The sequence below is a fragment of the Crocodylus porosus genome, unplaced genomic scaffold (genome assembly GCF_001723895.1).
Source record: "Crocodylus porosus isolate Cpor-Errol unplaced genomic scaffold, CroPor_comp1, whole genome shotgun sequence".
NCBI lineage: Eukaryota > Metazoa > Chordata > Crocodylia > Crocodylidae > Crocodylus > Crocodylus porosus.
Genome location: NW_017728920.1, coordinates 8,900,939 through 8,914,070, shown reverse-complemented (window position 1 = coordinate 8,914,070; position 13,132 = coordinate 8,900,939). Strand labels below are relative to the sequence as shown.

The window sequence follows — 13,132 nt, the reverse complement described above, 5'->3', positions numbered from 1 at the left end:
ACCAGTTAACTTTGCACTGAAGACAAGTCTTCCAAGGCTAACAAAGAACTAATTATCTGGAAGCAAATTAATAAAACTGTCAAAAAGGATCATTTTGCCCAGTCAATAAAATACTGAATGGAATATGGGAGAAAGGCAAAGAGTTGTCTTAAGTACAGAGAATCTGTTGCAAATGAACATTTCTCTACATCAAGTGTTACCATCTTGTGTTGCCAATCAGAGGTGCCCATTTGGTATATTCTGTAGAACAGTGGTTCCCAGTGGGTTTTTTTCGTGGACCACTTGAAAATTGCTGAGGGTCTTGGCAGACCACTTAGTAAACTTTTTTTTGTTCTACAAACTGAAGCAAATAACTCATATTTTAATATCAGTAGTCTTACAAGTAGATATTCTTGATTGTTCCTGCACCTTTCTGCAGACCACCTGAATGGAGCTCGCGGACCAGTGGTGGTCTGCGGACCACAGTTTGAGAACCTCTGCTGTAGAACAAGAGCTGGATCTTATCCTACAGGAAAGCCACTAAGATCAAACTGATCAAAATTAAAAATAAATTAGCTTTGGAAGATTTCAATTCTCCTTAAAAGGATTATAAGCTTGGAGTTGCAACGGTTGTAAATGGATGCTTGGCCGTTTCCTGCAGGACTAATGTCTACTCAGTAGTCCTCCACTCTAATATTTTGCTTTGACCTGCATAATAAGACCTGCACCTGCAGGAGTGGTGCAGGTATTAAACTGATCTCTGTTGCAGTAGGTGTGATTCTTTTAGAAGGTGTCTACTTCCAGAGATTCATTGCTGTGCAAACAAATATTTATTTTGTGTAGAAAATGTATTCCGTTAAGCAAGATTCCTTATCTGGCCTATTCCTGCACTACATGTTCCTTTCTGAGCCCTGAAAGTTTGATCTTTTCACAGATTTCTTCCTTTATCATGTCATGTCAGAGGGTCTCTCTGCATTTCAGTGTGCTGTGTATTTTAGACAGTTGCAAGGAAAGAACTAACAGGAGTTCCTTTAAGCAGGATCCACTCTATCAATGAAATATCAGTTCTGAAAAACCTGATTCCTCCCACTGCCCAAACTACTCTTCATATCTAAACACCCGCAGAAGTCATGCAGTTTGGGGAAGTCCCTCATTCCCCTTTTTAAAAAACAATTTTCAAACAAAGCCACACCAACTCCATTCATCCAAGTCAGTGCTTCAGACTTGAGGGGCAGCTTGTGCACCCTCTGGAGATACCAGGAGGTCAAATTTTATCAGTGGCCTAGCAATCGCCCGGACCTCCTCGTTCAGAGGGTTTAACTTCAGGTTCACACTCCGCAAGGACTCCATTGAGGCAAGCTTTTCAACAGGGACATCTGGAACAAGAAGAGCACACAGAACACAAACATACGGATTAGAGGGCATTACCATACAGCAGCTAACCAGGTGCTTTGGAATTTAAACAACATTATAATTAATATTTTTTTAGGTACTTCCAGCCTGTGAGGTAAAAGATGAAGCTAATATGAGACAGTGAGCAAACAAGAGCACTGCACAAGTCATTGAAGCTGTAGGGCTGAGTCTCGGGAAGATCTGGTAGCACTTCACTTCCCATTTCTATTGCTTGTTCATAAGAAAAGGATTTAGTTGTATCAAAAATATAAAAGACACTCATTATGGGTACAGGAAGTGGCCCAGGTTTCTGTACCTGGTGTGCAAAATGGACCGATTGTAAGGCCCTAGTCAGGCTTTCATTGTAAGCATTTGCTCTCTCACATTTGTTACATTCAGAAAAACATTTCTTCTATGCTCATTTCTTGGCACACAGGTGAATTATGTATGGAAAGTCTGAGGAAGACCATGTTAAGTTATGAGAGAAAAAACAGTTTATCAACTTCAAATGTATTGGCTGCTCACTAAACTACTCAGCAATTTCTCAGTCTGCATCAGGGGATTCTGCATGCTGCACTGGAGTACACACAGAACATATCCCTTTCTTCCCCTCCTGAAATAAAGGAAAGTTAATAGCCCAAATAGGAGAAAACTTTTCAGGATGGGAAATTATGGATCTTGCCATTCTGACATCTATTCACAGTTTGCACTTTCTAAGCTTTCATTAAAAAATAAAGAAATAATATTTCTATCTTTTCAATTACGAATAGTTCAGATTCAAGATTTAACATCAATATGTGTCAAAAGCCTGTCTGGTCATAACAGTTCAAAGCAGAACTCAAAAGAATGAAACACATTTTTTTTTCTGTTTCAAGCCTCAGATTCTTTGGATCACACTTACCAGGTGAAGCTCGGGGGAAGTGTAAACTATTGTTGTATTGCTTTTCCTTCACTTACGATATAATTCAGATACATGTTTTTATGAATTCTGTTTTTCCAAGACTTCCCAACCTTCAGTATTGTGGCACTGTAATACCTAATCTCATTTGATTCTAAGAAATCCTAAATAAGAATTGTGGCCTGAAGAGAGAGCAGAGAAGTGGCAGACACTGCTATATTCCATGTCCCCCCGTATTTACGAAAGAAGCTCTGAATTACTATTGGATATACGTTACTACCTCGGCAGTCTTTGTCCCTATGCTCACAGATTCCTCTTCTTATCTCTTTAGAGCATCAGCCTACTTAATCTGTAATTTACTGATGACAGATCACAGTCCCATGCAACATGCCAGGAGCAGCATCAATAATTCCAGCTGACTGTACTGGTTGTGAGAGATAGTTAGCCATATTAATCTGAAGTCAAGCAGAAGGTAGGGTACATTTGCACCTTATAGACTAACTAAATTGCATCCCTGCCTTAGTATAGTTGCCCCAGTAGAAGGTAATGAACGGCAGCTCTGGGATGTGTGGTCAACATAGCTGATCTCCCAGGAGGCCAGTTAGTGAAAGTAGTTTGCTTGAGGCAGGGTCTTGAATGTGGCACCTGGTGTACCCATAGCAGGGATTTTCTACTGGGGCATGTTGGAAACACCTATTAAAATGCCGTACATTCAGCAAACAGAGGAGCCAGGAAATATAGATGTGCGTATGCACCTGTAATAGTGAAGTGGGGAAAAGGTTACACACAATCAAGTAGCTGCAGAATAAGTTTTAAGTGGCTGCCAGTGCCTGTGCTCTCATTTCAGGTTCCCAGGGCTCAAGATCCTCCTCTGAGTGCAGCCACCCACATGGAAGTTCACATGAACACTGTCATTTTCTTGGGCTGTGATGTACTGCACTATTAAGGTATTAAGAGTCCCATATTGGGTTTGTGCGTCATCCCACAATAAGGCTGTGATTTTCTCTTGTCACGAGCCATGCAAATGAGGTAGCATGTAATAAGTCATTTGTACCAAACCAAATATTACAGCTTTCACACTAGTAAACCTCTGACTTCTGAGTTCTCATAACTGTGCTGATTCTCAGGCAATTGAAAAGAAAATGAACTGCAGTGCAGACTCTAAGAAATAAAAAATCTCACTCCCTGGAGCCAGCAGGAACTAGAAATGATGCAAAAACAAAAAAATCAGACTCATGCAAGATGGAGCATTTCATATTACTCAACAGTGGGCGCATCTACACAAGACACTTTACCGCACAGTTGACTGACTCTGCAGTAAAGCACCAAAGTCTACACGTGCAGGCACTTACTGTGCAGTCAATTAGTCTATTGCACAGTAACAAATTAACCATGCCATAGTAACTGCACAGAAGAACACATGTAGATGTTGACTAGGAGCAAATTTGCTTCTGGTAAGCCCCATCAACAAGGGGCCACCCTTAGGCTAGCCCCAGGGCCACAGGGACCAGAGATTCTTCAGCCCCTGGGCTGGGGCAGCTCATTGCCTGGCCCAGCCAGATCTTTAAAACTCTGTGGTGACCCCAAGGGCGTGTGCCACCTGCTGCCTGCCTCTGGCCACTGGGTCCTGTAGCAGTGACCCTTGGCCAGCCACAACAACCTGCCCAAACCCCAGCACTGGACCCGCTGCATTGTGCATAGTAGGCACCTGCCCAGGCCCGAATTCTCACCCACAGCCCCTAACGGCCATCAAGGAAGCCACGCTGGGGTTGTTCCCAATGCCACATGCTGCTTCTTGAGGGCCTAACTTGGTCCTAGGATGAGACTGTGGACCTCATAGTACTGTGGGGTGAGGATGAGGTCCAGAGCCAGTTCACCTGGGGCAGCCCCTCCAACACCCGCATCTGTGAGGGCCTGGAGTGTGGGCATGATCACTCAGCGTGCCAGTGCCTCATAAAGGTCAAGGCCCTGCAGGTAGTCTGGGTTCGCGTCACCAACGACAACTGCCAGTCAGGGGCTGCCTGCAGGACCATGCCGTTTATGTGGCAACTTGACTATACCCTTGTGCCCCAGGACCTTGGGGGGAGCTGTGCTGTGTTCTCCAGCATGGGTGGCCTGCTGGAGCCTCCACCTAGGCCTGGCAGCAGCGATGAGACATCCCACCATGGCCCCCACTCCTACTTCCCCCACCCCACATTGTCCAGCAGCTCTGGCACCCTGGCCCAGCACCTGCCCCACCAACTCCAGGTATGCAGCCCCACCCAGGAGGCCAGCCCAGGGATGGCACCACCTACCCTTGTGAACTCCAGCTTCTCCCCAGAGGGGGCCCCTGCCTAGCCAGCCAGGCACTGCACCCCTGCACCCTGTCAGGAGCTACATGACATTGCCGCCAGCAGGGCAGACTTGGGCCACCAGGCATTCCTGCTACGCCTCCCCTCCCTGTCTGCCTTGGCCTAGCTTCTCCTGGTCCCTGGAGTTTCCCCCCACAGCATGCAAGAAAGTAGGAGGCAGTGCAAAACTTAACTGAGCAATCTGTGCCCCCTGAGCTAGGAGTGGCCTGCAGGGCAAAGGCACCCCTGCAGATGGAAAGAATAAAGTGCTTTCCAGAAAACTCTCCACAGTAAGCATGGTGCTGGGGGTGTGCAGTGAGGCTCAGATCCGTGGCTGGCCATTCAGGTGGCCTACAGCAGGGAGTACAGGAGCAGGTGGTCTGCCAGCACCTCTCACAGCTGTTGACCTGGTCACCGCTGCTGGGTATGCCTGTGGCTCACTTGGGACCTTGGTGGTGGGGGCCTGTCACTGCCACTGGTGCTCCTGGTGCCAGGTGTCCTCTGCCCACTGTGCCTCCTCAGCCTAAGCCTTGTGAAAGAGCTCCGCCCGGGTCTCACAGATGTTAAGCAGCACACAGGCTGCAAGGATGACCTGAAGGATGTTGGCTTCCAAGACCATGAGGCAGGCAGTGAGGGTGCACCAGCATCCCTTAAGGTGGCCAAAGGCACACTCCACCAGCTCATGTCTGGTCCAGGCACCTGTTGAAATGTGTCTGGAGGGGGTCCAGCTGGCTGGTGTAGCGCTACATGAGCCAGGGGAGGACTAGATAGGTGGGGTCGCCAGTGAGGACTGGCAGGACTGCCACCTTGCCCAGCTGGAGGTCCAGCACCTGTGGTATGTAGTGTCTGTTCTCCACCAAGGCTGGGAGGGTGGAGTTCTGCAAGATATGGACATTGTGGGCATTGCCAGCTGAGCCAGTGCTCACACTGGTGAAGGTGCCATGGTGGTCAACAATGGCCTGCAGCTTGACCGAATGAAAGCCCTGCCACTTGTGGTAAGGGCAGTTGGTGCAGGGCAGGCAGCTGACAGGGATATGGTTCCCACTCAGGGCCCCAGTGCACTGGGAACCCCACCACCACCTCCAGGGGGTCATGTACCCAGAGCAAGGTGTGCCCCAGCACGTCCTGGAGGGTGCCACAGACCTCCAGGGCAGCCTTCCTGGTGGCTGCCTTGCCCATTTTGAAAAAATGGCTAATGTAGCACAGGCTGGCAGGTGTGGCCAGCTTGAGCAGAGCAACAGCCAGCTGGATCTCCGCATAGAGGAGCAGCTGCATGGTGATGGCCTGCCTTTCCAGGTGTGCGTGGAGCTGATCAAGGAGCTCCTGGAAAGTGGCCCGGGTCATCTGAAAGGACTCCAGCCACTGCTCATCATTCCAGGTGTGCTGGATGACATGCAGCACCAGACTTGCCTGGCCAGGCAGGCCCACAGGCAGCGGGGCTGGAGCGCCAAGAGCTCATAGATGGCACTGGTGGCAGCATCCACATGTGCATCATCACTGTTCCTGCTGGGGTCTGGGTAGCAGCCCAGGAGCTGGGTGGTGTCAGCATGGCAGGGGGCCTCAGACACCGCAATGAGCCTGGTTACACAACTACACACCATAGGGGGAAAGGCAGGGGGCTGAGGCCAACCTGGGCCAGGCAGCAAAGCATGGCAAGCAGGGTGCCCAGGGTGTGTGCTGTTGCTCCTGGGGCCTGGGGTGGAGCAGCCATCGCACAGTGGGCCTAGGATCTGCAGACAGAGTTGGAGGGGGCTGTACCAGCATGCTGCAAACTGCTCTGGGCCAGAAACACAGGTGGCCAGGGAGCACCATACAGGGCTGGCTTTTAAAGAGGCCCCAGGCAGCTGTGGCTGGAGCCTCTGGCTCCCCTTGGCTGCTGCAGGGGAGTGGCAGGAGGCTGGGAGCAGGCTAGTGCCATGAGGAGCAGATCTGCTTCCAAACGGCCGCACATGTAGACACTTGTCCAGAGTGGGTTTACTGTACAGTAAATTACTGCACAGTAAACCCATACAGTACAAATTTCATGTATAGATACTGACAGGCTCTTGAATGAGTTGCGTTGATCATTTTTCCTTACCCAAAGCAATGGCCTGAAAAATGAGGTCACTGCAAGTGCTGGGACTAAAATCCTAAAGACCAATCCTCAATGGACATGTCTACACGTGCATTAATGTGCCTCAATTACAGTACATTAAGTTAGTACCTGTAATCAGTGCTACTGTGCAGTAAACTTTTAATAAAGTTTAGAGCATTAGTGCATTACCACGACTTTTGCCATGATGCACTAATGCGCAGCAGCATTAATTTACTGTGCTTCTAGTGTCTCATGCAGACACGCCCACTGTGATTAAAGGCCCAATGTGTGATAATTTAGTTGAGAAAAGCAGCTATACTTTTTAAATATTTCACAATAATAATAAGGCAAAGGTCACCCAAAATATTCAGACAACATTACTGTTTAATTAACAGAGATGTCAACTATGGATGTATATGCTAAATAACATATGGAAGGCGCTTGGTAAAATAAAATCACATGGTGGAACTGAATTCATTGCTCGGCATTCTATCAGGTCACAGAACACAACCAATCAGTGTACTGCATACTGTGGCAGGGCACTGGTGGTACCTTCTACTTTAAAGACTGGGCCAGGGAGGGGCAGGTGCCTGATGAGGGTGCCCATTTTAAGGCCCACCTCTCTGAGCTGAGGGTAGTTTGTGGTCAGCCTGCAGAGGAGAAACACTGCTTTGCTGACCTCTGTCAGGAACACCTTGGAGGTAAGGGTGAGACTATGGGGGTGGCTTGGAGGCCTCACTGGTCCTGGGCATGACCTAAAACTGCACCCTGCTGGGGCAGGAAGGCCTGATACGGTTGCAGGTGGTGCAGTAGTCCCCACGTAAATGCCAGGAGTACACACCTCCCTGGTATAAAGTGGGTCGGAGTGCCTTAACCTCAGCCCCCAACTTTGGGTGGGTTATATAATGCAGGGAAGGCCAGGTAAGCTTCCCGAAGTGCCTGAGCCTGCTGGGGTGAATAAGCCTGTGGGGCCAGGCATGCTTTGTGAAGCACCTGAGCCAGGAATGGGGGACCTCGATCTCTGAAAGCCAGGCAAGCAACTTAGACCTGACCCGAGGGACCCAACTGGCCCATGCTGGGGCCAGGATACAGAGAGGGGTAAAAAAGGCTATGGGCCCACTGTGAGGGATTCCCACAGAGCAAAGAAGCTCAGGATCCCAACTGGCCTGAGATGGGGCCAAGGCCTAAGGAGGAGCCAAAGGTCCCAGAGAGGGGACCACAGCTAATGGGTGAAGGGTATGGCTGAGTTTAGCTGCCTGGGAAGCCATCTGTGAGGACTGGGTTGCAGTGTAGGGGTGGAACAGAACTGCAGATATCCCCCGCAACATAGGGGTTCAAAATGGGCAGCCTCCTGCCTAATCAGCATCTCAATACCATTATATCAAGGTATGACAGGCAAGTGAGGTGGGTGGCTGGCCCATAGACAGAAGGCAAGCTGCTGCTTGCACCAGGTGTGAAAGCTTGCCCCATCACACATACAGACCAGAAAGTCTATGACTATGTTGAGCTTTTTCTTTAAATCTCCTATTACCACCTCCACTCACTGGTAACATCACCAGTGGAAGCCACCCTTTGAGTGACTTTTGGTATTTTAACATCATGCAGTTTAGATTTGCTTTAACAGAACTAGATAGCAGTGTATATTTATGTTGTGTTATAATTGGTGGGTAGGCCTATGCAAAACATTGCTTTTTCAGGAGGCCTGCTGAAAGCAAAACATTTTTAAAAAATCAAATCACTTTGATTTGATTTTTAATTTTTTTTAAAATTTAACTCCCTCCTTCAAATTACTCTTTGTGTTTGAGCACTTTCAATAAAGCCAAAAAAGTGGCACATGAAAAAAACAGGCAAATGAAATAATAAATCTGGCAGCAAGGATTGTAATGGCACTGTCAAAACAAAGGCAGTATTTTATGGCTGGAGAAGAGAAAATGAAGTGCCTATATTTAAGGAAGGGAAAAGAAAGTAATCTGATCAGTTACAAGCTCATTAATCTGATCTCAATAGCATACAGGGCCTTGGAACAAATTCTGAAAGGAAGAATGATTAGCATGATTAAGAAGATGGAGGCAAACAGAAATAAAATGAAAAATGCATTTAACAAAAATGGATTATACCAGACCAACCCAATCTCTTCGACAAGTTAACCATTTCTCTTTTAGAGAAGGGAAATGTAACATATTGAATTAAACTTCCTATTTGGCACCATTTCAGTTGGAAAAGATCAGAATTAGTACAAGAATAGTAAGATGGGTAAGAAACTGGCTCATATGGGTCTGAAAGCAGAACTACTGGTATAGATGGAGCTTACTGGAGGAAGCTGGTCTGGAGCAGTCTTATTCAAATTATTCATTAATAATCTGAGTACAAAATGTAGGATTATGTTTATGAAGTTTTCGAACAGCACAAAGTATGAAGCACTGCCAAATGGAGTAGGATAAAAATATTATATATGAAGAAAAGATTCATCTTGACAAATGAAATAGTAGAAAAGGTGTAAAGTTTGAAAGTCCAAAATTATGCATTTGGGACTAACAACAATAGTATTTTAAACAGCTGGGAGCTCATGAGCTGGAAGTGACTCAGAAGGAGAAAAATCAATGAACCTGGCAAGTATCATGTATCTGGAATGTAACAGGCACGGTATTTCCAGCAGAGATAGGAAGTATTAAGAGAGCATCTCTCTCTCTCTCTCTCTCCCCCATCCCTCATCTATTGTATTCTAATTTCTTTCTCCATCTTATACTCTGCTTTCTGCATGTCCTTTCACAGCATCTGATGACGTGAACTTGGGCTTACGAAAGCCTGTGCTCTCTCTCTCTATTATTTGATTAGTTTACAAAGGGGCATATCTACCCTGCCTTCAGGAAGTATTAAGACCACTTTACAATGCACTGTTAAGACTCTGTCTGGCATATAGTGTACAACTTTAATAAATTATATCCAAGATAGGTAAATTCAAATTGGAACAGATATAGAGAAGGGTTACCAGAAAGACTGGAGGGGGATGAGAAGCTATCATGTGAAAGGAACCAGAACTTTGGTTTTTGGCCATCCAAAATGAAGGCCAAGTTCTCTATAACTGCACCATGGATTGGACACCAAGTACGGAGACAGGCTCTTAAACTTAGGGATAATACTGGCACAAGAACAAAAAGGTATAAAACTACCTAAGAATGAATTTAGGTAGGGAATTATAAGAAGACTCCTAATTGGAGTCAGTTTCTGAACAGCCATCCAGGATGAGGAGTGGAGGCACGAAACCTAACTGGTTTCAAGATGGAGGCAAGTTTGTAAAAGATTACATGACAAGATAGCAAGCAACTGAACCTGATGACTTGGTAAGTCCCTTTCAGTCCTGTTTCCTAGATTCCCACTCAGGCCTGCATTCACATGCAATGCTGCTACCCCTTTTGCCCAAAACCCAGGGTTTGGGCACATGCATGGATGTGGAAGATGCAATTCAATTTCTCCTCTGTCTGGGCTGACTTGAACCTGCACCACCCACAGAATCAAACAAGTTTTCTACCTCTCAAAGACAGTGACCCAATCACTAGGCTACAGAGTCACTCAGGCCTCATACAGACATTGAATTTCTCCTGGGAGAGTCAGATTTCCCAGGAAAAACCTCAAGTGTACAGATGTTCAGGTATTTTCTCCCATGGTAAACATGACCATTTGAGGATAAAAATGGGAACAACTAGGGTTAAATCACTCCCAGGAGAGTTTTTCCTGGGAAAGTGAATATCTGTACATGCAGTGGCTTGTCTAAGAGAACCTAGCCCTTCAACATTCCCCCTCACTCCCAGGAAGACAGCATGCCCCTTACTGGTTGGTCTCTGCTGCTCTAACACAGAGCAGAACATGCCCACTTCACAATCCTTACCATGTATTGCAGGGAAACACAAGTTGACAATGGGCAGTCTGGGTCAGCCAACTGGAGCTGCCTTATGCACTACTGCCACCTGTTGCCAGGCAAACTAAGTGTGCGGCGCGCGAGCCAGGTAGTGACTGTTGCCCCGGTGGGTTCTATCCCGTTGTTAGTTTGCGAGAGGGAGACGTGGACTCGTAACGGTTCTAGAACATTTTTATTTGCTCTTTTACTTACGCACCACTGGTGTGGATGTGGCTGCGCAGGAGGTTACACTTGGAACAGAACGATGGATCCGAGATCGAAAACGACGATGAACGAACGGATACGATCGAGTGCACAAACGATTGCCTATGGTTCCGGAGGCAGGAGAAGCCGTGGGAAGCTGGCCAGGCCTACCCACTGAGCGGTGGATGCTCTGGCTTCTCTCCGGGCGGAAACTCAACCCTAGCTTTTATAGGCCAGATGACAAGCCCAGTTTCAAGCCCTGATTGGTCACATATTCGCGCCAAAATGTTCATGCATTTTTTTCCACAGGGGACGGGGTTTCCCCAGCACATGGTCACGGCCATGCAGCAAGCCAAATAGGGGCTTTCCAAATTGTGAGGAGAGTGCTGACGGCATCTGTTGCTGGGCAAAGCTGGCAGAGTCCAGCTGGAGCGTGACACTAAGGAAGACTGCAAAGCATGATGAGATGCTCCCCATGGCTACAGTGTCAGCACTGCAAGCTCTTCACTCTTCTGAACCTCAGCAGTTGAATGTCTGTACATGCAATTCTGGGTAAGTTCCTCTGCCAGAACAAACTTTGGATAATGCTCCCAGATTACTTGACTGTGTGTATGCAGCCTCAGTCTCACCACAGCTAAATTAATGTTTAAGGAGTCTATGCAAAATGTAAGTGTTGGCAAAAGAGATTCAGAGCAACCCAACACAGGATCCCCCATAGTCTGCTTGGTCACAGCACTGTTCTGGGGTCAGTGATGTTCTTTCTGTTCCTGTCACTGCAAGGGTTGAATGTTGGTCTTCCAAGTCAGTGCTCTAACCCACATCACTAAAGGAGGTTGTGGCTCTTCCTCCAAGGACTCTGGGACTTGTGTGAATCTGGCTGCTTGTTTCCTTGGCTTTTATTAAATGCTTAAAAAGTAAAATGTTTTGGAAATGTCAAGAAGATTTCAGTACTTCCAGAATACTGACATTTTGAAAGAAATGCTGACCTTTCCAAAATGTTTTGTAAATTTTATTGTAGCTGCAATATTTCATAAAATTCATCCTGAAACCTCATGGTTTTTAGGGGACAACTGATTTACTTGCTGGAATGAATGACTATTTTTTCTATTTAAAAGGAGAGGATAGAGGTCAAATAAATTGTTTGTTCTTTTGGTTTTGATCAACTTCTTAAAAATGCAAGGAAAAGCCCAGTAGATATTTTAAGGATATGTGCTCTGGTTCTTTAAAATGGAAGCTGGAAGCAGGCTGGTTGGGCTGAGAAGTTTCTATACCCTTCTGCCTCTTCATAGGGAAGGCTTATAAAATCTTTCACTTGGCTTTATACCCTTGATACAGCCATGCCTATTTGTACAATTCCATTTGTGATATGAATGTTTGTACCCCAAAAAGTAATACTTTTGTGTTTGTGAGGGTAGTCAGTGTTTCCAATGTCCCTTCAACAGGGAAAGATATGGTTTCAGTGTCTGATGGACAGGACCTTATGGCCTTACTGCAGATGCATCAAAATCTATAACATGATGCAGCTGGCTGGGATTCACAGCTAATTCTCTGGGTTTCAATTTCTTAGAAGAATAATAAATCTAAATCAGAAGATGGCCATCAAGGCAGAGAACCATGTAAATCATTAAGGGTCATATACAGCTGCAAAAACAAAATAACATGGAACTTTTCTACTTTGCTTTAATCCACAGTAAAACTCCCAGTTCTGTTTGTCAAAGTGTTACAGTCTCACACAGCGAGTTTTGAAAGGTTCTGAATCTCATTTAATTGAAGTCAGCATCTCTAGCTACAGCTACCTGCTTCACCATGATTGATTATTCTCAATGAGAGATACTCCATCCATAGACCATTCCAGTCTTTATCAAGATAATATAGAAATCTAATGCTCTTTCCAGACATCTCCACAAATGCTGACTTCCAGTCAACTCCCAAAGTCAAACTAGTGACCTTTCTCATTTATTCCACAATTCTGATGCATGTGCACTTCACTTTGGCAGAGTTCAGTTTGCCCAAGCACAAAAATTTGGTGCAAAAGAGAATTAAAAATCAAAGATAATATTATTTTGCATTTAATTTTTGTTGACAGTAAGTCTTAAAGGCTGTCAGGCTCTACAATGTTAACTTACATTGAGTTTTGATTGTGCATAACTGGTTGGTTAACTTTATTTTTCTTTTATAAAAGATCTACTATAACTACACATGAACAGGTTCAGTTTTTTGGCCTAGGACTTAAGCTTTTAGGGATTTTTTTACATTTTAAGAACTACTCCAAAAATCTCAAGACTCTCAGCACAGCTGCAGGTGCTATAATCTCAGGCAGCCCAAACACACAATTTCCTTCCCTTTTAGCAAAATATTAT

At 45.9% G+C, this 13,132-nt stretch overlaps 1 protein-coding gene across 1 annotated transcript in view; it reads right to left on the bottom strand.

Moving 5' to 3' along the window:
* Positions 1 to 428: 428 nt before the first annotated feature.
* The window catches only part of LRRC20 (leucine rich repeat containing 20), a 161,433-nt gene continuing 148,729 nt past the window's right edge, over positions 429 to 13,132 (bottom strand). Inside the window, exon 4 of the mRNA XM_019538556.1 lies at positions 429 to 1,355. Within this exon, the coding sequence (XP_019394101.1) occupies positions 1,198 to 1,355 (158 nt within the window). The 3' untranslated portion in view covers positions 429 to 1,197. The remainder of the gene's footprint in view (positions 1,356 to 13,132) is intronic.